This window comes from Furipterus horrens, unplaced genomic scaffold (assembly GCF_987537825.1).
Source record: "Furipterus horrens unplaced genomic scaffold, mFurHor1.1.pri manual_scaffold_1, whole genome shotgun sequence".
NCBI classification, from domain to species: Eukaryota; Metazoa; Chordata; class Mammalia; order Chiroptera; family Furipteridae; genus Furipterus; species Furipterus horrens.
The window spans coordinates 165,554,075-165,581,988 of NW_028327171.1; the positions used below are offsets into that span (position 1 = coordinate 165,554,075).

A 27,914-nucleotide genomic window follows, 5' to 3' on the forward strand; every position below is an offset into this window, starting at 1 on the left:
GATGTCAACCTGCCACAGGTTTCTTCATGGGGAAGGGGCATTGGGACAGGAAATGGATGCCAGGACCCTAGAAGGCAGAACCCACAGTGCTTGGCAACTAACTATGGGAGGAGACAGGTGCAACAGAGGGGGAAGTGTTAAACGTGACTCCAGTGTTTTCAGCATGGGAAAAGGTCTTTTTAGGGACTACATGTTGGAAAAATTAAGAGCACAGGATCTGAAGTCTGGTTGTATTCTAGCACTGCCACTTAGATTTTTAAAATATATATATTTTATTGATTATGTTGTTACTGTAGTCCGAATTTCTTTTCCCTTTGCTCCCCTCTTCCCAGTACCCCACTTCTCTCCAGTGATCCCACCCACCTTAGTTCATGTCCATGGGTCGTGTATATAAATTCTTTGACTTCAACCTTTCCTATATTAGTCATAACTTCCCCCTGTTTATTTTGTACCAACCAATTATGCTTCTTAATCACTACACCATTTTCCCATTTCCCCCTCCTCCCCCTAAGAGCTGTTAACCCTCCAAGTGATCCCCATACCTATGATTCTGTTCCTATTCTGGTTTGCTTAGCTGGATTTTGTTTTTATTTCTTAGATTCAGTTGATAGTTGTGAGTTCGTTGCCATTTTAATGATCATAATTTTAATCTTCTTTTTATTAAGTAAGTCCCTCTGACATTTCATGTAATTGCTTGGTTATTATGAGTTCCTTAAGCTTCACCTTGTCTGGGAAGCACTTTATCTGCCCTTCCATTTTAAATGATAGCTTTGCTGGATAGAGTAATTTGGTTCTAAGTCCTTGCTTTTCATCACCTTGAATACTTCTTGCCAGTCCCTTCTTGCATGCAGTTTCTTTTGAGAAATCAGCTGAAAGTCTTATAGGCACCCCTTTGTAGGTAACTCTGCTTTTCTCTTGCTGCTTTTAAGATTCTTTATCCTGAACCTTTGTCATTTTAATTATGATGTGTCTTGGTGTGGTCCTCTTTGGGTCTAGCTTGTTTGGAACTCTCTCTGCTTCCTGGACTTGTATGTCTATTTCTTTAGCCAAATTTGGGGAGTTTTCCTTCATTATTTTTTCACATAGGCTTTCAATTTCTTGCTCTTCCTCTTCTCCTTCTGACACCCCTATGATTTGGATGTTTGCACGTTTAAAGTTGTCGCAGAGGTTTCTAAGCCTCTCCTCATTTTTTTCAATCCTTGTTTTCTCATTCTGTACTGGTTGACTATTTTTTTCTTTCTTATGTTCCAAATCATTGATTTGAACTCCGATTTCCTTCCCTTTACCGCTGGTTTTATGTGGATCTTCCTTTGTTTCATTTAGTATAGCTTTTCCTTCTTCTCTTATATATTTGCCATATATAAGGATATCTGTCAAGCATGTGAGCATCTTTATCACCAGTGTTTTGAACTCTTCATCTGTTAGGCTGGCTGTCTCCTCATTTGTTAGGTTGACTATCACCTTGTCACTTAATTCTTCCACTGGAACCTTGATTTACTTCCCCTTCGGGGCCATACTTTTCTATCTCCTCAACTTGACAGGCTCCTGTGTTTGTTTGCCTCTGTGTCTTAGGTAGAGCTATCGCACCTGTTATGTTGTAAGGGTTGGAGCCTTAGGTATTCATCAGTAAGGGCGACCTGTTTCACTACGTTGTGGTGCTGTATGTCAGGGAGTGGTCTGAGAGGAAACAATGCCACTTGCTCAGCACTTGACCCCCTTCCAGGCACTTCTCCCACGTTTGCATGGGACCGGTGCCTCTCTAGCTGTTGCCCTGCCCATCGTTCCCAGAGTCGGTGGGTTCACAGATGTTCCAGGACCATGGGGGCCCTTCAAACAAGTGGACTCTGCCAAGAGACTGGCTGCTTCCCACTCCACCCCAACCCCCACTGGTTTATATAGTCAGAAGCAATAAGGCTTTACTTTTCCCTGCGCCGGGACCATGAGCTGCATGGTCTGGTCTGGTGCTGGGATGCTCCCCAGGTGTCCCTCCTGACTCTTCAAAACATATGACTGTGCCTTCCATCAGCCTGACACCACCACCACCACTGCCACCACCACACCGCATCTTCTCCACCCCAGCTATGCCTCTTATACCTGTCTGGATGAGTATTTCTTCTTTATATATTTGTTTGTTGGACCTCCATGAAGCTCAATCCTCTGGAACTTATGGTTGTCTCCAGTCTTGAGGCAGTTGTATTCCTTCTTAGCTGTGGAGGGAGACACAGTGTGTCTGTCTAGGCCTCCATCTTGGCCGGATTTCTCATCACTTAGATATTTGACCTTAAACAAGTCACTTAACTTTTATGAGTCTCAGTTTCCTTGTCAGTAAAATGGGAGAACTAATACTTATAACCACTTGGGGTTAAGATAAAATCTTCTGTGTTAGAAAATTACAAATAAGAGTGTGGTTTAAACAAGATAGACTTTTATTATTTTCTCATACAAAATAAGCTTAGAGTTAGGTCACCCATGTACTGCTAGTCTGACAAGACACATGGCAGCCACCCAGGTTCCTGTCCTCATGGTGTCCCATTTAGTGTGATTTCCATTCCCAAGGGTACCTCATGGGCCAAGATGGCTGCTGTAGCTCTAACAACTTTCTGGCAGTTTCACACAACATATTATTAGCTACAACTTAATCACATGTCCACACCTAACTATAAAGAAAGCTAAGAAATGTAGTCTTCTAATGGCAGCCATGTGCCCAGGTCAGTACCAGGGCTCTAACTCTCAGTATAGTGGAGAGTGTATAGCCATCCACAATCATGGTACCTTATAGACCTTAGCAGGATTAAGTGAGATACAGGAGAGCTCAACCAATGTGGGTGATAATGATGAATATTGTATCTTACAGTAGTGGTGCCATCAACAGAGTTGTGAGAGTCAGGAAGGAGAGCTAGTAGGGCCAATAGGGTGATGAGTCACAATGGAAGTGGATCTTAAGGAGGCTTGTCTATAGCCTAGGAGAATGGGAAAGTAAGGTCAAGGTAGAAGCAAGTAAGTAAGGTCAATGTGGACAGGTCAACACCCCTCCTTGGTCTTCTCTGAAGAAGTGCAATGTTCTTCTGGTTTGATGCTGAGCCTCTAGCTTCCTGCCTGTTCCCCCACGCCCTGGCCACTATAGTTTCCACTGTGGAGTTTTCAAAGGCTCTGGTGCAGAAGGAAATCTGGCTTTGGGTCAATCCGAATTTTAATTAAAAATGGAAATTAAGGTTCATGTCACCAGTACTACAGTCTTCCAGCCCACTGATGATTTCTGGCAGGGATAAAAATAACAGACATAGCCTTTTGGCACAAATGAGGAAAGGGCTGTTTCTTTTTGTAAATGAATTCAAATTTTATAACTGCAATTTAAAATACAATGAATCATTATTACAGTGTTTCTTGATCTTCCATCTCCTTTTGGGTGTGTGTGCAGATTTTGTTGACCTCCCAGTATGGAATTTCCTCAGGTCATCAAATGCATGACATAGTTATTATACCACGTTAATGAGTGAGGGGAAAATCCCATAATTGATTTTTTAAATAATGTATTCATTTATTTGTTTTATTTATTTATTTTTAGAGAGAGGGGAAAGGAGAAAGAGAGGGAGAGAAACATCACTGTGTGGTTGCCTCTCACTCGCACCCCCAGCTTGGGACCTGATGTGCGACCTAGTCATGTGCCCTGACTGGGAATGGAACAAGCGACACTTGACTCGCAGGCTGACGCTCAATCCATTAAGCCACGGCAGCCAGGGCCATAATTGATTTTTGATGTGAAGGACTATTGAATGTTTACTTGAAAGAATAAATTTATTTAAAAGGCCATATTTTAGCGAATAATTGGAAATTTTGCCTTTAAGGGAGGCCCAGAGCTTAAAACCTAAGGCTGAAGCAGTATTCTTCACACAAACAGAAAGCCTGGCCTTGAGCATTCCATGTTATGGGTTGAATTGTGTACCCTAATACTTCACACATTGAAGTTCTAAGCCTCAATACCTCAGAATGTGACCTTATTTGGAAATAGGGCCATTGTAGATGTAATTAGTTAAGATGAGGTCACTGGTGTCTTTATTAAAGGGGGAAAGCTTGCACTCAACTAAATCATGTGTAACCTAATCAATACCTGAGATCTAAAATAAAAATATTGATAGTTGAATAAATTTGGGGTTGTCAGTTTGCCACCTCCTCAGGAGTTCCCTGGGTGAAATCTGAAAACTGCCCCAAGGATTCAGCCTGGAAATTGGAATGTGGTGTTTGAGACTATCAGGATGGTACATGTGACTGAACCCAGTTAAGGCCTCTTAGATAAACTTTTAAGATTTGATGAACAGGTGTGCAAAACTACTCGTCTTGAGTCTCATAAGTAAGTTCTCTTGCTTGTTAAACCTGTCACCTATCAGTTTGGAGTGGTCTGACTCTTTCTTCAGTCTCCCCCTGCCCTTGTATTTCCTTGGGAAAACTTTTGGACCAGGGAAGGTAAGCTGAACACATATTCCAAAGACAAGGGAGGGAGTGGGGAGCCTCTAGTTCCCTGAGTCCATTCAACTTCTGGGTCAACCAGTGGTCATGTCTTCTTGATGACCTCCCAGAACAGGAGTACAGATAGTATTAGCAGTATAATTTATTTAAAGCTTGTTATTTATCAGACACAGTGAAATACACTTGACTTGCATTAGCTCAGTGTCTCACCACTGCAACCATATGAGGCAGGTTACTTCTCAGATGGGCAGATGAGCTTCTTAGAAGTTGCGACCAGCCTGAGGTCTCACAGGTAGACTTGCTAGAAAGTGGCAAAGCTAAGATTCAAACCCAGGTCTGCATCATAGTCCAGTATCTTTTCTGAGGTTCATGATGCTGTGGGGTGTGTATGTGTGTGTGTGTGTGTGTGTAACTGAGGTGAAATTCACATAACAAGTGAATAAACCATTCACTGGCATTCAGTACATTCACAATGTTGTACAACCACCACTTCTATTTAGTTCCAAAATCTTTTAACCACCCCAAAGGAAGCCCTGTACCCACTGAACAATTATTTCCAAATCTCCTTTCCCTTGCAGCTACTGGCAAACACTTTTCTGCTTTCTGTTTCTTCTCCGTGAATTACCTATTCTGGATATTTTAGGTAAGTGGAATTACAGTGCCTTTGTGTTTGTCGCCTTTCACTTAGCATAGTATTTTGAGGTTAATTCATGTTGTAGCATGTGTCAGTACTAAATTCCTTTTTCTGGCTGAATATTACTGTGTGTGTTTTGAGGCAGAATGTCAGCAGCCACCCCATCACCCTCCTCCACCTGGAGACATGAAGAGGACCCAAGCCTAGCTGCTCAGATACCTTCTCTAGTTCCCCTTGTCAGTCCCTGGTTCCATGGGCAGACTGCTGAGAGGCCAAGTACTTTCCCTTCTTCTCCCCCTTTACCCAAATAAGTAAGGAGTGTTTGGACATGGTCTTATGCCCCCTTCTTGATGTCTAAGGCCAAAGCACCCAGGACTCTAGAAATGGGAGCACTGACTATAGCCTAGGATATGTGGTTTCCCCAATCTGCTCTCAACTTAGGATGGTAGTTTTATCTGACTTCTTTGGGACGTTCAGAATATTCCATCACACCTGTCTCCAGTGCTCCTGGGTTATGATTCAGCTCTGTGCTGCACCCAGAGCAACAGCTTCCATGATACTCTCCCCGGTTCTTCAACCACAGTCATTGCAAATCATCTTCACAAGACAGTCGGCATGATCTTTCTAATCCCCAAAATGATCAAGTTATGCCATACTCACAATCATGCTGTGTCTCTTCATTTCTTATAGGATACAGCAAAACTCTTTAACACAAGCTCATTCAGGATCTGGACTCTGTCTGTCTGCGCAATAGCATTCTTTCCTCCGTACTCCCTGCACATTCTATCAAAATTGAATAAGTGGGGCTTCCCCTGACTCCCCAAGGAAAACCCAGAGGCCCTTTCTGTCATGCTTTCATGTCAGCATGATGCCTTTTATGGACTTCTGTAATGAGGGGAGCGGGGAGCAGGAGAAGCCATTCTGAAATTATTTGTTTGTATATCTGTCTCCCCACACAAACTGTGAGTTCCTCGAGAGCAGAAAATGTATCTTTTCAGCTTTGTATCCCCAATAGCTGGCACAGTTCCTGGCACATGGCGGCAGGAGCTCAGTGAACATCAGTTCCTTTTAATGAACCAAGAACTCTAGAAAGGAAGTGTTATCCTTAAAATAATGCACAGCCTGTGGTGGACCTGGTTAGAAGCTGGATATTAGGATTCATGATCTTTGGACAATCTCTTCTAACCTCAAACATAATATTAAGGAAGAGAATGAGGGATGGAAAAAAGAGATCAAATGCCCTCCCCCAACACACATACACTTTCCCAAAGCAAAAATAAAACTTTAACTGACAAAAACATTGTAGGATTGTTAAAGGTGAACAAAGATAGCTACATGGTTAGATAGTAAATTCTGTTTCCATTGAATATATTAAAATGAGGTCAAAGCAAATCCTCCCTGGCAATTTCAGAGGTTATTTTTCCCCAACAACCTGTGCTTATTTCTCTTTCCTGACCTTCTCTCTCCTTACCTGATCCCATTTTCCTATTCCCACCATTATCTCCTCCATTACCTGGTTCAGAAGTCCAGGGAGAGGTTGAAGATGAACCATTTCTAAACCCAGGATTATGACAAACGGTTATGTTCTCATGGCTTATGATGTTTCAGGACCACAGTTTGTGACATGACGTTCTATGGAGCTGGCAGTTTCCTTCTAATGTAAACATTGTCTAGCCAAGGGTACCTTAGGAGAATATACAAGTGTAAAGGGTGAAAATCAAGGTGTGGGCATGTTTGAGGCCCGTGACCTAAACTTTGCTGCCACGCTATGAAGTAAGAGCAGGGGTACTTCTTGTAGCTGTTAGTCCTGGTCGCATACATTAATAGCTTAAAACACTTTTCACACCAACAGGCATCACTGAGGAAAAATAATTTAGGATAGTGTATAAATTTGAAATTAAAGAACTTTTTCCTTTAGATGCGAGACATTTTGTGTCAGGGGGCTCTTTAAATTTATATTTTTCCAAACACGTAACAATGACAGGCCACATATAAAAAGAAAAAGCCAAAAAGCATATTACTAAGAAAGGAATAGATTTAAGCATTTTTGACAGATCATAATAGAAAAAGACCTCTGAACTGCTCAGCTAGACTAAAGTCGTGGGTCTGCTGGAATCAGAAGTAAGCAGTAATGGCTGGAAGTTTGGATTCTGGGAATAAAAGGATTAAGAGGGCTCCCAGCAATTCATGGTCCAGAGTTTGACTCCTGCTTGAAACCAGTGCCTGGTGTAGTTCTCTGAACCTGGTAAAAAAGAGGCTGGGAAAATAATGGGATAGAGGAGGGGTCCTATAATCCTATGTTCTAACTAGAGGAATTTCCTCCGTGCTATTCTCTATCACCTGGGGTAATGCTAAGGCTGACCATCATTCAGATGGATGGCTTTTAGCCAGCTTCTGGCTTAGGGTTGTAGAAGGATATATAAACAGCTGGACCTTCTGCTGCCACAAGAATGGACTCTTTCTTATGCTTAATAAAACAATGGGACAGGAGGATTGCAAAATGCTATTCTAAAATCTGGCTCTGGGCTAGAGACCCAAAAAGCCAAGAAGGCACAACTCTGAAATTATTAGCCTAGGAGGGTGGGCACAGAGGCAGTAAGGGGGAGAAGGAAAACAAAATCCTTCTCTTCCTCAAAGTGACATGCCAACTGAAATTTCAAGACACATGAATAAATCTAAGGCTAGAAAAAACAATCTACCAGAACAAGAAGTGAAGCATAAATTCATTTAAAATGAAATTAATTTCATGAAATAGTCTGAAGTAGTACAATAACTGATTACAGCAGTCCCTCTCTATACCGTGGTTCACTTATTGCGGCCTCACTGTATTGCGGGATTTTAAAAAATATTATATTTATTTATCGCGGATTTTTCGCAATATCGCGGGATTTTGCGGTACTGTACAGTAAATACTAAAATAAATGTAAGGTTCCTACTTCATGGATTTTCACCTATCGCGGGGGTGTCTAGAACATAATACCTGCGATAAGTGAGGGATCACTGTATACTATAAGAAGGAAAAGTATTTGGGATAAAATACATAAAAACTAACTCTCAAGCAATCATAAAATTCTGGGAGGGGCAATATTCGATGTGCAGTTAAGGCATGTATAGGTTCTTGTGCTCAAAAACAGGATAGAACTACTGAAAAATTTTTAGTTAAGCAAATATGTTAAACATGTAGGGTAATTACTAAAACTATAGAAAAACAATATTTAGTTTCTAAACCAACAGAGAGAAAAAGGGTTTATAGAAAACATCATCAATTCAACATAAGACAGGAAATGAGAAATAAAGATTAGAGGGAAAAGATGGTAAAAAGAGATTTCTACCCATACGTGCTTTAGAATGACCAGGCAGTCAGTTTTTCCCAAGGCTCCTAGCCCACAAGCAGTAATGTTTAACAACTGACTGGGTGGAGATGGGGACTGATTAGTATTGTTCCCTGATTTCTGTGGTATAAATACTCCCACCCTGGCCAGTTTCCAGCTACCAGTGTAACATCAATCAGTGCACAAAATTCCTGAAAATGTAACAATAATACCTAGGGAGCTTGTGCATGCTGCCACAGCACACCACTGTTCGTTTGGGACAGACAGGCTATTCTCCATGGTCTTCATACTACATATAATTTTTGATAATAAAAGAAACATATTTTAAAAGATTCTCTGCATTTTACTGGTCTAATTGAAACCATATGAAAATTTATTGGGAAAACAGGAGTTGGTAGCATTCTGTTATTAGAGTATTTATCATACAGTTATAGAAGCCTAGTAATTTATGATCCTTGCTAGCGAAGCCAGATCAATACAGAGATAAATGTCCTCAGCACTATAGAATTTTTATCATCGCGTGATAACTGACCACTGTGTCATACATTCAATCATTCATCTCATTATCTGATATAACAAGCAGAAAGTCTAATATGTATGTGATTTATTAATGCACACTAGACCCATCTCACCGGTTACCTGTCCTTGACAACATAGTATACAGTTGTCTACTTCCAGTAATAGGATCCCACAAAGAGGATCAAACACCCTTTTTAATGCTAGACATCTTCTGTTGAATTAAAGCAGGGAGGAGAAATGCCTGAGCTAGCGGCATTATTCCCTCCCTTCCTTTCACTTCTCCCTTCCTCCATTCGTAGATTTCTACTCCTTTCCCTCTTCCTCCTTCCTCCCTTCCTCTCCACTTTCCTTTTCCTTTCCTTCCACCCTACCTCTCTCTCTCTCTCTCTCTTTCTCCTTCTCTCTCTTCAAAGCTAACTTCGCTTATCCTAGAATGGGGTGGGTGGGCAAATGGTCCTGAAAGAGCCTTTCATGTCACAGATTTGCTGCTATGAGTATACTTGGTGACAGTCATTTCATGTCACTTATTTATATGCATGTCACTGAGTTACAGTGGCTTAAAGCTTCCAGCAAGAAAATGCCATGTTCCCTGGAGAGAAAGAATACAGAGAATGCAAACAAATAGCTAACCATTTGAAATCTACGCATAGAGTTTTTAGTTCACTAACTGTGGGCGTAGGCGCTATCCAGCCCCACCCCCTTTCTTTCTCAATCCCCTGGGAACATTTGTTGCCTACAACTGCTGAGTTTTGCTCTGCAAGGGTTAATCAGAGGACCTATTTTAGCAAATTAAAGGTTTGGCTGCCTGAGAGTTCCTTTCAGCAAGGATTAGGGTCTCTGAAGCTGCTTTGATGTAATAGATGGAGCTGTTCTGTTCCTTCAGGTTAATGGAGGAGCAGTAAGGGCTCCCCAGGCTCTCTTTGGCAGTTGGTGTCTTTACTCACTTTCTTGCCTAAAAAAAAAAAAAATATATTTTATCTTATGAAAATTTAGTGCTTGAACAAGGTACTGGATTGATGTTCCTGGGGGAGGAAGTATTCATTTCTTTGTCTAAAATCACAGAAGCATAGCACTAACTGGCTTCCTTGGGTGGCCACTTCCTCAGGAAGAGCAACAGAAGCAGTCGTTGAGGTCTTGTGGTTCATTGCCCTCAGCAGTTGGGCCCTCTAGAGGAATGGCAGGTTACAGGCATGTGGTGGCTTGTGTCCTCAGGAACATGAACCAAGCCAGCCAATAGCTATGCAAGATCCTGATTTGCATAAGATATTTACAAAGTACTTATTATCTGACAACATAATTTGAGTAGTGGTTAGGTTGTTAGTAAAAACCTGGCTTAGTTTATTTTCCCCAATTTTATTTCATACCATCAATAATATTTATATAATGAACAATAAGGCAGAGAAGTGTTTGGCCAATTTAAGTCTTTACCAAAAGAACACCCCTTCAGGGAAGGGCGCTAAATGTGGGGAGACACCATACCAGTGAGGCCATTATTTTCCTCTTAATCTAATCCTCCTCCTACCTCCACCTCCACTATGTACCATGGACTGAAATTTTAGTTGGAACCATTATTGCCATCACTTAAGAGGCAAATCTGCCTGCCTTATTGTTTCCATGCCCTCTTTTGTAATGTTTCAGTCCCCTTCCAACTCCCACCTGTGGGATTAAATTGCTCCCTCCTTTGCATTGCTTTTGATTCGTGCGCTAAACTTTTTCGGCAATCTTCTTTCCATTCTTTGCAATGAACAGCATATGGTAGCCTGGCACCCTGCCTTTTTTTTTCTTGATGGACACCAGCATCTGGGCACTACATTCAGCATGTTAGGAATCAAGAGACCTGACTATAACAATTCACCAAATTGCTGGTAGATTCGGGTGCGGATTAAGATCAGAGAGTTCTGTGCCTTGTTCCATTGGCTACCCAGGGAGAATTTTATTTTTTACTTGATAGTACCTTGACAGAAGGCATGAGTTCGTATTGAAGAGTGTTATAAAAAACAGCCCTGTAAAATTCATGGCTATGATTACTGCAGAGAAATAGTATTCATTATATTATATGGTATTATTTCTCTGAAAACCCAGGGAAGCTATATGTCTCTAGTCTCCTTACCAGTCAATAGCATCACCAGCATCAGTAGCATCACTATATCATTATAGTTCTCTAAGTAGCTGGTCTGTTTTTGTATCATGGTTTTTAAGAAATACTGTAAAAGAGACTGCCTCTTCCCTTTCACACTGGCTGCTAGAGAGCCCAGAGCCAAATTTGTAACCATCTCTAAAGAAGTAATTTATTTTGTATTTTAATTGCTATTTTTGTTAACTAATTTGCCCTTTCATTTTTCTCTTCTGCTTTTATTTTTTTATGTTTCCTTATTGTACATACCTTTATTTAAACACATATTATAAAGTACCTTTCTCAAACAAGATGAAGTATTAAATATCAGTTGTATACACTGATTGTGGGAATGTAAAATGATGCAGCTACTTTGGAAAACAGTCTTGCAGTTGCTCAGAAGATTAAATACAAAGTTCCATATGATCCAGCATTCTACCCTTAGGTATGTACACCTAGGAAAAATGAAAACATATGTGCACGTAAAAACTTGTACACAAAAGTTTATAGCAGCATTATTCATAATGGCTTAAATGTGGAAATAACCCAAATGCCCATCAACTGATGAGCAGATAAACAAAATGTGGCATAACCATACAATAGAGCATTATTTAGCAATAAAAAGGGATGAAGTATTAATACATACTACAGCATGAATGAATTTTGAAAACATTATGCTAAGTGAATGAAGCCTGTCACAAAAAACCACATATGTTATATGAAATGTCTGGATTAGGCAAAACCATAGAAACAGAAAGTAGATTGGTACTTGCCTGGGACTGAAGAGGCTGAGGAGAAATGGGAGGTGACTGCTAATGGATACAGAGTTTCTTTTGGGGATGATGAAATGTTCTAAAAATCAATTATGGTAATGGTTGTAAGTTATGAATATACTAAAACTCTTTGAATTGTATACTTTAAATGGGTGAACTGTATGGTTTGTGATTTATATCTCATCAAAGCTGTTATAAAAGTCATTTCAGTAACCAATCAACCGTAAGTTTGATAGAACAGTTTTTGCTGGTTTTCTTACACTTTTAGTTTTCACTTTGTGCCAGATATGTACACTGTATCTAAGCCCACTTATTTTCAGCAGACTATATAGACTAGTTTGGGATTGTGACTCGCTAAGAGTAGGAATGGTCTTCTCCATAAGAAGCAAATTTCCTTTATTTATTTTATTCTCACTTGAGGACTTTATTTTTCATTGCTTTTAGAGAGAGAGGGAGGGGAAAGAAAGAGAGAAGAGAAACATTAATGTAACTGAGAAACATTGATTGCTTGCCTTTCCATAGGCTCCCCAAACAGGGATTGAACTGGTAACCTAGGCGTGTGCCCTGACCAGGACTCAAACCCACATCCTTTCGGTGTACAGGACAACGCTCCAACCAACTGAGCCACACTAGCCAGGGTGCAAATTCCCTTTAAATTATCTAGTTTAGTAATTTGACCCACTAAGCAAAGTGTGTGGTTGTCCAGCAGCAGATTCCATGCATGTGGGCACTGATGATGTCATTCTATTTCCACTCCTTGATTTGCATAATCTGTCTCCTCCCCTTTGTCATCTTATTCTATCTAGCAGTGAAAATAAATGAGCAGAAGTGGCCAGAGAAGGAAGGGAATGTAGTAGCATCACTTCAGGCAAGGAAAGAGAATGTTTCAAGAAGGTGAGACATGTCAATAGTGACCATCAGTGAACAGAAAGGCTGAGTAGGATGAAAACCAAAAAGGAGATCATTGAATTGGTAACTTAAAGGATTTGGTTTCCATTAAGAACTTATAGTTGGGTAGTGAAGGAAGAAGGTAGAGTGTTGTGTTCACAAAGATTTAGCTACAGATCTATTCATTAAATATAAGCTGGCCTAAGAGCCCACTGGTGGTCCTTTCTTTTTTCTTTCTATACTCTTTGACTTGTCTTCAGGTTCCACAGCTACAGCCATCACCTTTCCTTCCTCCTGTCCTTAATTCAGGCTCTATGTCTCCTAAATGGTTCACTCCCCCCACCCCCGATTTACTCTCTAATGTGGTGCCAGTTTGTTTTCTAAAGCAAAGATCTAATTGTGTTATCTTTCTGCTCAAAAAAGGCCAGTTCAAAGTGGCTAAGAAAGAAAAGCTAATCTCACTGTCATGGCTTTCCAGGCTCAGAGTAAGATGTTCCCAGCCAGACTCTTACCCCCATCTTTATTATAATTATATTATCTATTCCATTCTGTCCCCCATATGAGCTGTACATTTTACCAACAGGCTTCCATTCCCACTGCAGTCTCTGGATTTGGAATGCTCCTTCCCCACACTTCTTACCAATATCCCCTTCGTCCTTTAAGATCCTAATGTCCTCTCTCATGTGGAACACTCATTCTCCTAGCTGGAACTGTGCACTTCATCTGAGCTACTCTAGTGCTTACACTTCTCAGCCTTGAATTATTATTATTTGTGTCCATATCTATTCTTCTACTTGTTTCTAAATTTCATGAAAGCTACTGTCTCACTCCAGGCATCTTTTCCCCCAAGCACTTGGTGGAATACCATTCATAGTAAATATTTAGTAAGTGAATGAATCAATGAATGCAATCCCACCTGGTTCTCTAGATATTTTATATGTATACATTTGGTATTATCCCAGAAGATAAGTTTCTTATGGAGGATATACTATCTTTTGTTTGTTTTGCACTCTCCTACTCCCCATCCCAGTCCTGGGGTATCCCGGAGCATGAAACTGATAGTTCATTTCTCATAGGCAATGGCTGGGTACTGCCCATTGGTTCCCCTTATAGGGAAAAATGCATACAAATGAGAATTATGGATTTATTTCTGGGCAGCGTGGCAACTAGGATCAAGAGAAGGATTAGAATTCATATCTCCCCCGGCACTTACACCCAGACTAAGAAGCAGACCATAACTGTTTGTCAAAATGGAAATTGATTTTTAAATCAAATAAATTAGCCAGGTATTCAAAAACAGAAGTGCCCAAAGGCTTGAACTTAAAAATGTCACAGTTCTTTGCTTGTGCTAAATTGTCAGATTCTGAAAGTCTCTCTTCTCCCAGAACTTTGAAAGTTCTGATCAGGACATCAATCAAAGGGCAATTTTGTTCTCAGTGCTGGGAATCGCACTGAGAAAAATTAGCTAATTAGTGAGTACAGTATTATTCAAGTCTAATTCAAGCAGCCATTGGACATTTGCAGTTCTTTTGCTAGTACTCATCCTGCCTGGAGGACATGGCTGTTTTCTCCAGTGGACTGACTATTTGCATCCCCACCACTGAGTGCAGTGGCTGGACCGTAGAGCTGTCATCTATCAAATGCTCACTGTGTACCAGGCACTGTATGTGGATTATTTCATTTGCTCCCCACAGTGATATCATTACCATTTGCAAATGTGGAAACTAAAGCCCAGAGAACTGAATTAACTTGCACACCAACACATATCTATAACTTTTATGCATTACTGCCCTGATACTAGGCATCAAACATTTTTTTAAATGAAATGTCATATGTCATGCCTGAGAGAATAATGGGTTTGGCAATTAAATATATTGTTATTTAAATAAGTCAACTGACTATTTTAAATATTTAAGAGTCATAGTAATTTAAATATATAACATAATTATACATTATGTTATATGAATCTGTTATATTAATAAATAACTAACATAAAGATTAATATCTTTAAAAATGGATTGTCAATATCTACATTTTTTGACCCTGACTCACCCACATTTTTTTCTTTTTTAAAGTATATTTTATTGATTACATTGTTACAGTAGTCCTAATTTTTTTCCCTTTGCTCCCCTCTTCCAAGTACCCCCCTACCCTCCAGCAAACCCACCCCCCTTGGTTCATGTTCATTGGTTGTGCATATAAATTCTTTGGCTTCACCTTTTCCTATATTATTCTTAACTTCTCCCTGTTTATCTGGTACCAAAAATTATGCTTCTTAATCCCTGCACCATATCCCCATTTCTCCCCCTCCCCCTCCCAGCTGATAACCCTCCAAATGATCCCCATACCTATGATTCTGTTCCTATTCTGGTTTGCTTAGTTGGATTTTGTTTTTATTTCTTAGATTCAGTTGTTGATAGTTGTGAGTTTGTTGTCATTTTAATGTTCATAATTTTGATCTTCTTTTTCTTAAGTAAGTCCCTTTGACATTTCATATAACAATAGCTTGGTGATGATGAACTCCTTTAGCTTTACTTTGTCTGGGAAGCACTTTATCTGTCCTTCCATTCTAAATGATACCTTTGCTGGATAGAGTAATCTTGGTTTTAAGTCCTTGGTTTTCATTACCCTGAATACTTCTTGCTAGTCCCTTCTTGCCTGCAAAGTTTCTTTTGAGAAATCAGCTGAAAGTCTTATAGGCACCCTTTTGTAGGTAACTGTCTGCTTTTCTCTTGTTTCTTTTAAGATTATATCTTTATCTTGAATCTTTGGCATTTTAATTATAATGTGTCTTGGGGTGGTCCTTTTGGGGTCTAGCTTGTTTGGGACTCTCTGTACTTCCTGGACATGTATGTCTATTTCCTTTGCCAAATTTCGGGAGTTTTTCTTTCTTATTTTTTTCACACAAGCTTTTAGTTTCTTGCTCTTCCTCTTCTTCTGGTTCCCCTATGGTTCAGATGTTTGCACGTTTAAAGTTGTCCCAGAGGTTCCTAAGCCTCTCCTCATTTTTTTTTTCTTTCAGTTCTTGTTTCCTCATTCTGTACTGGTTGACTGATTTTTTCTTCCTTATGTTCCAAATCATTGATTTGAACCCCGGTTTCCTTCCCTTCGCCATTGGTTTTGTGTGGATTTTCCTTCGTTTCATTTAGCATAGCCTTCACTTCTTCCCTTATGCGTTTGCCAGACTTAAGCATACCTGTCAAGCCTGTGAGCATTTTTATCACCAATTTTTTGAACTCTACATCTGTTAGGTTGGCTATTTCCTCATTGTACTTCTCCCACTGGAACCTTGATCCGTTTCCTCTTTTGGGCCATACTTCTCTGTCTCCTCATCTTGTCAGTCTCCTGTGTTTGTTTGCCTCTGAGTCTTAGGTAGAGCTGTCACTCCTCTTATGTTGTAAGTGGCAGAGCCTTAGGTATTCATCAGTATGGGTGACGTGTTTCACCATGTTGTGGCGCTGTGTGTGTCACACACGTTTTCTATAACCATTTCCTGCTGGGTTCAGCCATTGCCTCCCTCTTTGGTTATTCCTTATCTTCCTGGGCCACTTCAAGCATGTATTTTCTTAATTTCCACCTGAAGTAAAGCACTCTAGAGGAAGCCAAGGCTTGTGTCTGGTTTGCTGCATCTAGAACTGACCAGGGACTGACTGTAGCCCCTCACAGGGGCTTGGCTGCTGCAGGAGAAACTCAGCAGTGCCTGTAGCAGCAGCAGCAGCAAGTACCCAGATCCTTGGGAAACAGCAACACTGGAGCCTGTAAGATGGAGCCATCCCAGAATTCCCATCTTCCAGGGATCAGCCTTTCACAACTCTTTGAACCAAAGGGTGGGATTTGAACATAGATTAACAGTCCAATAAACTGGCTGCTGGGGCTGTTTGATAAAGTAATAGTTCATTTTTTTCTCATGTGGCTAGAATGGCCTTGAGAAATATCTGTTTAATTGTGAAGTGCGTTTCCCCACCAAGGAAAAAAGAAACACAAAACAAAGAGTGAGAAGGTGAGACTTGGCGCTATCAGTTACAGTCCCTAGGCCTGCCCTTGTGCTTGGACATGAAAACTGGGATCTTGCTTGGCTTTGGTGTGGTTGTTGGCGTGCATGCTCATCCACAGTCTTTGCAATCACCACTTTTTCTCTAGCCTCCTTCTTCACCTTCTTTGAGGCCTCTCTGGGTGAGAAAAGTTGGTTCTTCTCAGGCTTTAGGAAATGCCATGTTCCTCCTTTTCCCTTTCTTGCCTGGGTTCACCTGTGCTCACTCTGGACCTTCAGTGCTGACGGCTTAGTCTGAAGGCGGGGCTGGGCTGACCTGCTGATCTTTCTAACCTTGCATCTGTGTTCTGTGCGCCCAGTATCTCAGGCAAGACGGCGGCAGCTCTGTTGGCCTGTAGCCCTGCAGTCTCTCCGACTTTGCCACACAGAATCTGCTCCCACTGCCCACTTCAAAAGAAACAGAGGGACTTCCGGCCAAGATGGAGGCTTAGACGGACACGCTAGGTCTCCCTCTACAACTATAGAGGAATACAACTACTTCAAAACAAAGGATAACTAGAAATTCCAGAAAATAAAACTACACGGAAGTCCAACATATGAAGTTATAAACCAGCGGTGCCATTTGGGCAGGTAAGAGTTAAAGAGGGCAGTGCTGTTTGCGGTCGCACCCGGAGCGGCGGGCGGTGAGGAATCCCGGCTGCCCAAGCCCCTGGCAGTGCGCGACCCCGACGAGGAGTCCCGGCTACGCAAGCCCCTGGCGGTGCGCGACCCCGGCAAGGAATCCCGGCGGCCAAGCCCCTGGCAGTGCGCGACTCCGGCGCTGGGGAGAGCGGCCGCCGCATCGCCTTGAACAGTGAGGCCCAGGGGGGGCGGGAGGACGGATCCCGGTCTCCTAGCTGAATAACTGTGTGAATCCATCTTGGACCCCCGCCCCCAAAGAAAGCACCACAGGGCTGCGAAATAGGTCGCGGACAGGCAGGCGCCGGTCGCTAATTTGTGACGCGTACACAGGCACTGCCCCCGACAGCCAGCCCAAGAAAACAAAACGCATCTGTCAAAATGAGGCAGACAACTATAGAAATACCGGTAACACAACTCACCAGGCAGCAGATAGAGATCCTGACAGATGAACAGATAAGAAACCTGTCAGAGGCTCAGTTCTGGGCCATTGTTATCAGGTGGCTTACAGAATTCACAAAAGAGCAGGAAAAAGATATGAAAGAAGCGAAAAACTTTCATAACGAAAGGAACAAAACCACATACGAGACAGAAGGAAAGGAAATAAAATCCAGAGTTCATTTCAACAAACTGGAATATGGAGAAGGAACAAGCAGTCAACCAATGCAGCGAGAGGAAATGGGAAGCAACAATGAAAGGATCAGAAACCTCTGGGACAGCTATAAAAGGCCCAACATAAGAATCATTGGTTTGCCAGAGAATGAGGAAGATGAACTAGAACTTGAAAAATTGAGTGAAAATATAATAAAGGAGAACTTCCCAGACTTGGGGAAGGGAATAGACCTGCAGGTCCAGGAAGCAAGGAGAGTTCCCAAGAGACTGGACCCAGGGAGAACCACTCCAAGACACACTATAATCAAAATGTCAAAAATTAAAGATAAAGAGAGAATCTTAAAAGCAGCAAGAGAGAAGAAAAGAATTATGTACAAAGGGGTCCCAATTAGACTATCAGCTGACTTCTCAAGGGAGACCCTACAGGCAAGAAGGGACTGGCAAGAAATATTCAAAGTAATGAAAATCCAAAACCTACAACCACGAATACTCTATCCAGCGAAATTGTCATTCAGAATAGAAGGACAGAGAAAGTGTTTCCAGGACAAAATAAAACTGAAGAGTTCATTAGATCCAAACCACTGTTATATGAGATGTTAAAGGGACTGGTTTAAAAAAAAAAACAGAAGCTAGGGAGATGAAACAAAGGCAAACTAAATAGGCAACGAGAGTGGAAGAGGAACTGTGGGTACGGGAAGCATATTGGGGGGAGGTCAACAGGGAGGGGGAATGGGGAAAGGGAGGGAGATGATATAGGAATTGGGGATCAAGGTAGGAGGGAATGGAATAGATGAAGAGAGGTTGGGAGGAACTGTATGCACAACTAATGGACATAATCTAAAAGGGGGGGACAACTGGAGGGAGGGGGGCCACCAGGTGGAGGGGAGCAGAGGGAAGGGAAATTGGCACAAATGTAATAATTTAATCAATAAAACACATTAAATCTGAAAAAAATAAAATAAAATAAATAAAAAAAAAGAAAAAGAAACAGAGCTTCCTGTTCTGCAGCCTTCTTTCCTCCTTTCTCAGGGCATTTGTCCCATGTTTCCCTGTGATTGGTAACTGTTGACCTGTGTAGCTGAGTAACACACTCCTGGTTCTTACTTCTGTTTCAGGTTAAGACACCCCCCCTTACCCCACGTGTGACCTTAGCCTGCAGTTTCACTTCTCACCAGTGAGACTTTCAAACACCACCATATGTGATATTTGAAAAACTTAATGAAAACTGAATGCGGTTAAATATTCCACCAAATGGGGAGGTGGTGTTTTGCTAAAATAACATATGCAATGTCAAGTTCCTTATCATGCCTTCTTTTGAGGCATTAATCATCTTGGGAAAATGCCTGTGTTAAATGGAAATTTCCTTCCAAGACAGATCACCCTGGGCTCCGATATTTAACCTATAATTAGTGTCCTCTCTGGAGGATTTCTCCTCTTGAGCAGAAGTCCCTTTGTCATTCAGGCTCCTGTCTTATGGTGATAGGAACTGCAGAGCAGCACAGGGCATTGCAGGGCAGGGAAATATTTGCTCACATCAAAATGTTTAGATATTCTGTGCCAATGGAAACACTTTCAAATCTAAGTAGCAAACCCACAAGAAGACAATAGAAAGTATGAAAGACAGAATATTTTCAGAGAAATGAAAAGGGACATAAATCTCAAGGTTTCATGTGATTTTGCCCCAGTATGTGGATTAAGATTGCTCACCCTCCTGCTCTTCTCACCAAGTTCACTAGTGTTTTTCATTTTTGACTTTTCAGCTGCTTTGTATCAAGTGTGTTTTATTCATTAGTAAACATCCATCTGTGACCCTTGATAAATAGCTCCCTCTTGCAGGCATTTGCGTTTTTGGTTCACAGCAACAAGGCAGCTGTGTCTCCACAGCGTATTGTTTGGGAGCAGAGAGAGCTTGGGCACCACCAGCTCCAGAGCCCAGAGCAGAAGCCCGACTTCGTTTCTTATTAAGAAATGCCTCTCTTTTTTACCTGTTCCTGGCTGAGCCATGCTGAGAGATAGCGGCAACAACCTGCGTTTAATGTGGTGACGCTAATGAATTCTGAGAATTAATCTTCAGTCAAGAAAGCATGATGGAACATACTAGAATTTCAAATTGGTCAGTGGCTTAATTTCTTTTAAGGCAAGAATTTCCTTCCTTTTTATTGCGTGGGCTTTTCTATCAAATTCAAACCATCCACCATGGCCTCGTAAATTCAGAGTAAACCCAGGTAATACATCTCCAAGTAGTTTAAAATTTTTTGTTCTGTTTTATTTTGTTTTTCTCTTAGCACAGAAATAACCACACCTAAATACAGGTTTTTAAAAATGATCTTTTAAAAAAGAATTACCAATGGTTTTGGAAGAGGGACGTCTTCCCTAAGCCTAGTCTTTATTCCATTTCTTTTTTCCAAAGTAAAAGTCTCTGGGATGAATTGAGCTTGGGGAATGTATATCCCCAGTTTTAGACACTGTCTTCTGCAGAACCAACCACTTCCAAGTGTCTTAAACATGCTGGTGACATTTAGGGGCTCTGAGTATCTGCCTTCAGCCAGCTGAGATGAGGATTCTGCCACCCATTTCCAAAAGTCAAGTATTGATTTCTCACAACAGAGCTTTCAAAGATATCATTTGCAGGGCCCTGGTTTCACTGACACAGAAAAGGGTCTGAGATCAGTAAGTTTGGAAACATGGACTTAAACAAAATTAAGCTGCTTTCCTTACCCCTGTACTTCTAAGAAAATTAAACATGCTCACGTGCATTACTAAGCTCCAGGCTTACCCCGGGTTAAAGAGTCACCAGTGTTGTCCATCCCTTTTGGACCAGATGCTAAGTTTTCTTTTCAATGGAATGTCTTACGTGTCTAGTGTTTCACCCAACTTGTCTTACACAGACTGGCCCCCATTTCCCAGACGGAAACCAACATTGTGTACATTTTCTTGTAGAACTTTTCAGTCCCCAGCTGGGGGAAATGTTCTGCATCTGAGTTGTGTCATTTCCGGTTTAATAAGCAATCCTGAAATGAATGAGCATACTATAACTTTCTTAGTTCTTCGTGTTTGTTCTCCAAATCAGGGTAGAGGATTTCATCCTGCTTTTTAAAAGGACATGAGGCTGTCAGGAGTTCTTACAGATCCCAGCAGTAAATTTTATCTGAATCCGCTAAATCCCTGCCTGGAAGGAGAATAAGGCAGATGACAGACTGACAAACATAACGGCATGAGTTTGGGGCACCAAATGACAGTCTTAAGCAATAAAGAATATACCCTTTTAAAGTTAGTAAAGGGACTAAAATTCTTGGGCATTTAAAGGTTGCAGCTTAGGAGGTGAAAGTGAATGTTCAGTGGCCTCCTGAGTTCCTGGCTGCACAGCTTGCCGAGTCAGGCTTTTTGTACTGCTGGTCCAGTTTGCCAACTCTGAAACGCCTCTACCTCTTCTCCACCAAACCAGTTAAGTTTAGTTCCAAAACTTCCCCCAAACCTAGTTCAATTCTCACCTGCTTCACTAAGTCTTCCCTGACTGGAGTCCCCCCAACCGCGACCCCATTTTTAAATAGCACATTGCAGAACGGGAAGGATTCTCCTGTGGGAGACAGGGAATTGGCCTCATCACGGTCAGGACCTGACCTTAGCTTCCTCACGTCATACAAGAGGGGTTAAAATAGAAAATCACTGTCTCTTAGCACCAAAACCCCATGCTTTGGGGTGATTATTTTTTATTCTGAATACAGGATGGACAAAAAGAAGGTTTACAGTTGTCTGTATGGAAAATAAAACACTAATTAATAAATAATAATCCAAGAATAAATTCTGTGTTTCCTGTACTCACAACTGTAAACCTCCTTTTGCCCCACCCTGAATATAAGCAAACACTGGCTTCTGCTATTTCCTATGCTTCTCTTGTTCTTCCACCTTTACAATTAGATTATAGATCCTTGAGGAAAAGGATCATAATTTTTTATGAATTAACTTATTTTGGCTAATTCTGGCTGTATAACGAGTGTTTACTGAATAAATGAGATGATATGATTCCAATGACCTGTAATTTAGTAGTCATAATTTTCAGCCGTATCTGCTCCTAAAATAGAACTTTCCTTTATTTGATCAGTAAAATAATAGTTCCATTTCAATCTGGCTCTTTGCTCCCCATGAGAAAAAAGTATGCAAGAGAGTTTTAGAAGAAGGCTATACCCACAAGGTCTTCATGCCCTTCTCCTAAAAATCCTCCAATGCAGTCAGATATGTCACAACTCTGTTTAGCATTCTTCCCGTATACACTCAGTTTCAGTTTTGCTGATCCGGTGATATGACATTCAGCCACTTGGGTCTTACTGAGAGAAATAACAAATCCTCTTGTTCATTGCTTCCAGAAGGTAATATGCCTACTTTCATTTTCTGGATCTTGAAGAGACAACAGATTCGCTTGTTAGTTTATTCCTTGTTTGATTATCTTCATTGTTTAGCCCTCTTTTCTCTTACTCCCTCTGTGACCTGAAGAGAGATCCTCACCAAAATACCAAATGATTTTATTGGCAAATGACCTTATTGGCAGCTTTGCTCCCTGAGTAGATGCTAAAATTATGAAACAAGATGTAGCACCTTTAATTGCATCCCCAGACTCGAGTGGAGACCTATTTCCATAAGGTTGTAGTATGACTTTCCTGGTCTCTCTCAAACCCTATCTAAGGAGATTTAATTACTGAAGTACCAGGAGGACCATGTTTTCAGGCCTCACCTGGAACACTGTCCCAGCCCACTTTCCCATTCACATGCCATAAATTTTGTATTAATTGTTACACTTCCCACTTCAGTCTCAGCCCCCTGGGTTTACTCATGTGAAGTATTGGCACTAGTCAACAGGCAGTTAAGGGTTGCTCTGGTGCTGTTGCTCTTTCTTCCTTTTTCAGTAGCACCAACAGGCAGTCAGGTGAAATGGCTAATGCAATAGGAGAAGAAAAGAAAACAAAATGGAGAGGAACATTAGGTGGCGAAACCTATTAAGAAATCTCCTCGTGTCTGGAGATATACACGGGTATAGGAAGTATGTCTACTTAGTGGTGAGAGCCCGATATAATGTGGCCTACAGGCTTAGCTGTAAGATCCAGGGGTTCCTAGACTCCTCTCTGACTCCCTCTGAGGCTCTGGGGTGTGTGCAAAGCCACTATGTCCGTCTATGGTAGGAACTCTCAGACGACACAGACTGTTTTTATTTTAGGAGTTTTCATACACTATTCCTCAAGCCAGAAGATAGGGCCATTCACCTATACTACTTGACCCTGTAACCAAGAGGTGCCTTTTTCCCAGGTGCTTAGGTAAACATCAGCAATTATTTTCCTCTCATGCCCATATATACATACACTAATGAATAAACATGGAATTCAGGGGAGGCTGCTGGAGTATAAACATGAACATATATTTTTTCCAGCATGTGCAGTGATTTTTTATTTTTGATAGGAAAGAATATAGATTATACTAAGGGCCCTGAACCTATTAAACTCAAATGATTGATTTGTTTCCATGGCAAGGCAGAGGTGGCATTTGTAGTTGTGCAGGCAGCAGAACGAAGAGAATCTAGGTTCTTTTTGTTTTTCTAACTGAAAGCTCCCGTTCCAATAGATAGAAACCTCCTGAATCAATTTTAAAATGGAGTGACTGGGAAATATACTGAAAATCTTTTCAACACGAGAAGGCGAGGGATGTGAAAATGGTTTGAAGTGTAAACCGCAAAGGTTAACGCCTTTTGTAAATCCAACAGTTGACGATTGTTTTGGGAACTTGGCTTAAATGTTTTGAAAAAATGCTCAAGATGAGACTGAACTTTTTCCCATTTGTCAGTGCGTTTCATTATTTAAAATACATTGTGTCTTGCTGGTTGCCGGCGTGTCGCTATTGAGAAAACTGGAAACGTTTATTTCGATGAGTGGGCAGAATGGCATCTAGTATTTATCCTAAGCCTCCTATGTGAGCTCAAGACTGACAGCTTCAAAGGGCAGCTGTTGAAATTTCTGTCTTGCGTCAAGGGCAGCTGGCTACTCAGAATGGAAATGCGATGATAATTGGAGGGGTATTCATCAGATTCAATTTCAGTAGAAATTTCCTTATGTCAAAATCATCTTTAATAACATAGAGCACATACAGCAAAATGTACTAAATCATTGTTTTCTTTGAAGAGGGTATTGAATCTGAAACAGAAAGCGGTTACACTGGTGCAGTTTTAACCAATTAACTGCAGAGCAGTTTAAATACAACCCAGTTTTTACCATTTCAAGTAGACTTTTTGTTCTCTGTTTGCATAATTTCATTAGAATTCGTCTGAATTATATTGTACTCACTTCCTGTTCTGAGGTTTTTCTACTGTTTCAGAAGATGTTAGAAATTAAGGTGTTGAACCTTCTTTGTGAAGGCTTCTTTATGATCAGTTTCTTTTTGGAAACTCCTTAATTCATTTTCCCCGCCATCAAAGAGTGGACATTTTATGTTAGAATTTCACTTAAGTGATAATATGTAATTCTATATGCTTCTAAAATAATGTATATAGACTAGTCAACTTGTCTCCATTGTAAGCATTTTTCTCTAATGAAAATTCAGACAGAAAATTTAGTCTGACCAGTGTTTTTTCAGTGTTTTGTGTTCTTCAAATCAATTGATTGTGTTTTCACTATGTACTTAAACTAAAATAGATTTCTGATGTTTAATTAGATTTCTGAATCAATTCAACAAATAGAGAATTATCTTTTCTATGTCCTGGTACATACGAATAAAGAAAGAGCTTTGTTAGTTTAGTGATCAGGTTTTATAAAGGAGCCTTTTCTCCTCCTCTCGCCCATATTTTGCAGGAGAGCCAGGTGTCTAAGATTGTACTTTCGATTGTTTGTTGATCTTTGCAAACAGGTGTCTTATTAAGGATTTTGAAAAGCGGCCTTCTGTCACACAACTCCTAGACCACCCATTTATTCAAGGAGTCCGAGGAAAGGTCTTGTTGCTGCAAAAACAGCTGGCCAAGGTCCTCCAAGACCAGAAACATCTAAACCCTGTTGTTAAAACCAGGTATGGTACTCGGTGTCTTTCTGCTTCCTTTCTTTGGTTATTAATAAAAACAGCACGCCATGTATTTTCATTTGCCCAGTGTTATTACTGGTAATTATCACATCCCTGCATTTTTGAGAGTTTCATTTACATGATATTAAGCACTTCGTGTTCAGTGAATGAGAGCTGTAGAGCTTCAGAAGTAAGCTGCCCATTTGTGCTCTTTTGGCTAATTTCTCTCAACTGTAGCTGAAATCTCACTCTGTCCTCATGTTCTAGTTAAAAACCAACACATACATATTTATATTTAATATAAATGTAGAGTTTTTAAAAAAACAATAAAGGTGACTGCGTGAAGGCAGTCACAGCTAAGATTGTATGAGACATCTTTACTTGGCTATTGCAGACTGGAGAGCAGAAATGTAAGCTGTTTTGTGATTTTTGGAAAGAGTGCAAGTTAAATGCTGAAGCCTTTTTGTCTAATGTGCTCTGAGACTTTTTTCTTTAGTTAAAAATTTCTTAGAGACAAGTTAGTATTTTAAAATGGACCCCCCCCCAACCAGGTATTGTCTATGCTATCTAAAACAACAGTGAGTCTTAGCCTTCCCTTTGTAAACATTTAAAAGTAAATGCTTATTTTCAAGGGCAGTTGCATAAAGCAATATTCTATGGTGGTCTCTAAGAAATAGATCTCTGGTTTCTGTCCAGAGGGTGGCAGAATTTCTCTTAAAAAAAAATTAAATGCAAATAAAGCTGCTTCCCCGGCTCAGCAATTATTTGGTTTTATAAAACTGGCCAGGGTGCAGATAAGCTCTAATCCATTATTATTGAAAGAGCATTCAAAAGATTGGAGGGAAAGAAAATAAAATATCACAAGTCACAAGTTCTGGAAATATTCATGTATTCTGCAGAAAATTGTTTACAAATCAAAAAGCATCAGAACCCTTGGAGCTAGACGCGTAGTTTCAAGGTGACTGTGTCTTGCTGATCCCCAGCTCCTCAACCAGGCTCTCGTTTGGACAGCTCAAAACAAGTTTTTTCCTACTCTTTCCACTTTGCCATGGCCATTTCTGTTTCTATGGCTTGCCTATAGAGTAGAGAAACACACAGAAATTCTTGTGACTTGGTGCCTTTATGAAGCAGTAGAATTTGTTGTTTAAGTCCAGGGGGACTGAAATCCCTGTTCCCCCCTGCTTTTGTTCCTATACAACTGCCCCTTCCTCTCAGCCACCCACCTATAGACACACACACAGCAGTGCCACCAAAAAGGAAGATGAAATAAAATAAAACATAAACCAAGCCCAAAACAAAACAAAACAAAACCCAGCGTTGAAATGCTCTAAGGAGAATCAGGTGTCTGTCTCTTCCACTCTCTGTTCTGAAATTTGCCACAGAGCAATTTCTGAGACTTAGTTTGCAAAGTTATTCTGCTTTTCACTTTTGCCTGACTTTGCCTGTCCAGATGTTTGTATGTTCTCTAAAGACTTTTCTCCTTCTACCATAGAAAATCTGTCTCCAGGCTTTCTCGCCTTTCTCTAATTTCTCTTTATCTTTGTTAACTCCTTTGATGTTGTCAAAAGCCTCATATGGTGGCAAAGGCTTCTCACTGGGTCTTTGTAATCTTCAGCTTCACTCAGAAGTTTGTGTTTCTTTGAAAGTCACGTTTAGAAAATGCAACCTCACAAATAAGTATCAAAACTTTAAACAGCCACTTCCTTAGGAGGTAGGAAAATTATTTCGAAAGAAAACACAATGCACGTAATTGACACAACTTGCCACCCATCCTACACTATTCCTTTAGCAACTGGCAAGGAGTTGGCTACAGATGTGCTTTTTAAGCCCAACCAAAGAAATTCTCAAATATCACTTGATGCTGGTAATTTAATATATTTGAAGTTATGAGTTTCTAAATTGAGGTGGAAAAAAACAGAGAAGTTGAGGTGAGTAGATAAATGAGTGAGGTAAATACATAGTTTACCATTGTTCTGCACAAGTGGTCAGGTAGCCGGCAGTACAATGTGGTGGTTAAAACCAGTGGCTCTGCTAGTTTGGAATCCCAGCTCACCTACGTATGGACAACTTATTACAATTTTTCTGTTTTGAAGTTTCTCCACCTATAAAATGGGGGTTATTTTGAGGGTTGAGTCAATTCATAAAAAAATACTTTAGAGTAGGGCTCATAACAGATTAACCTTCAATCAGAGTTAGCAGCAGTAGTAGTAGTATACACAGTCTTTTTAATTCCAAGTCCTCCATTTCTTTTGGCCTTAATCTGTGCAAATTCATCTCTATTTGCTTACCAAACAACATCATGAAAATAAACAGTACTGAGGTACAAAATGTTAAAAATATCAACTTCTATCTAATTTATTCATGTATTCATTCAAGAGACATTTATATGTATGTGTCAGGCCCTTTGCTGAACAGGGGAACTACAAAGGCAAGCCAGATACAGTTACTGATAAAGAGCTAATAGTCCAGTGTGTGAAACAGATAAGAACCATAAAGAACAGCTTAGCATGAAAAGTGCCCGGAGAGAGGGATGCCTGGGGTACCTTCCAGAGTACCTGGGAAGGGAAGACCCCTGGAACTGGTGGGAAGATGATCCTTAAACTATCCTGACGATAGTAAGGGAAGGGGGTTGTTCCAGGCAGAGGGGAAGAATGAGCAAGAGCAAAGGGCAAAGGCACAGAGGCTGGAGAGAGCTTGGGGGATTTGGTGAAAAAATTAGTTGGCATTGCTGGAACTTGGCATGGGATATGGCGGGGGTGGGAAAGAAAAGGCAGGCAGAGGCCAGGTCACGATTGGCTAATGAGCTTGGATTTGTTCCTTAAGCACCTGGGAGCCACTGAAGGGTTTCAAGCAAGGATGTGCTCCAGGAAGGTGGTTC

General features: G+C 40.8%; 1 protein-coding gene across 1 annotated transcript in view; it reads left to right on the forward strand.

Moving 5' to 3' along the window:
- The window catches only part of MYO3B (myosin IIIB), a 437,546-nt gene that overhangs the window by 119,347 nt on the left and 290,285 nt on the right, over positions 1-27,914 (forward strand). The window contains exon 8 of the mRNA XM_090280660.1: positions 24,890-25,045. Coding sequence (XP_090136786.1) covers positions 24,890-25,045 — 156 coding nt within the window. The remainder of the gene's footprint in view (positions 1-24,889; positions 25,046-27,914) is intronic.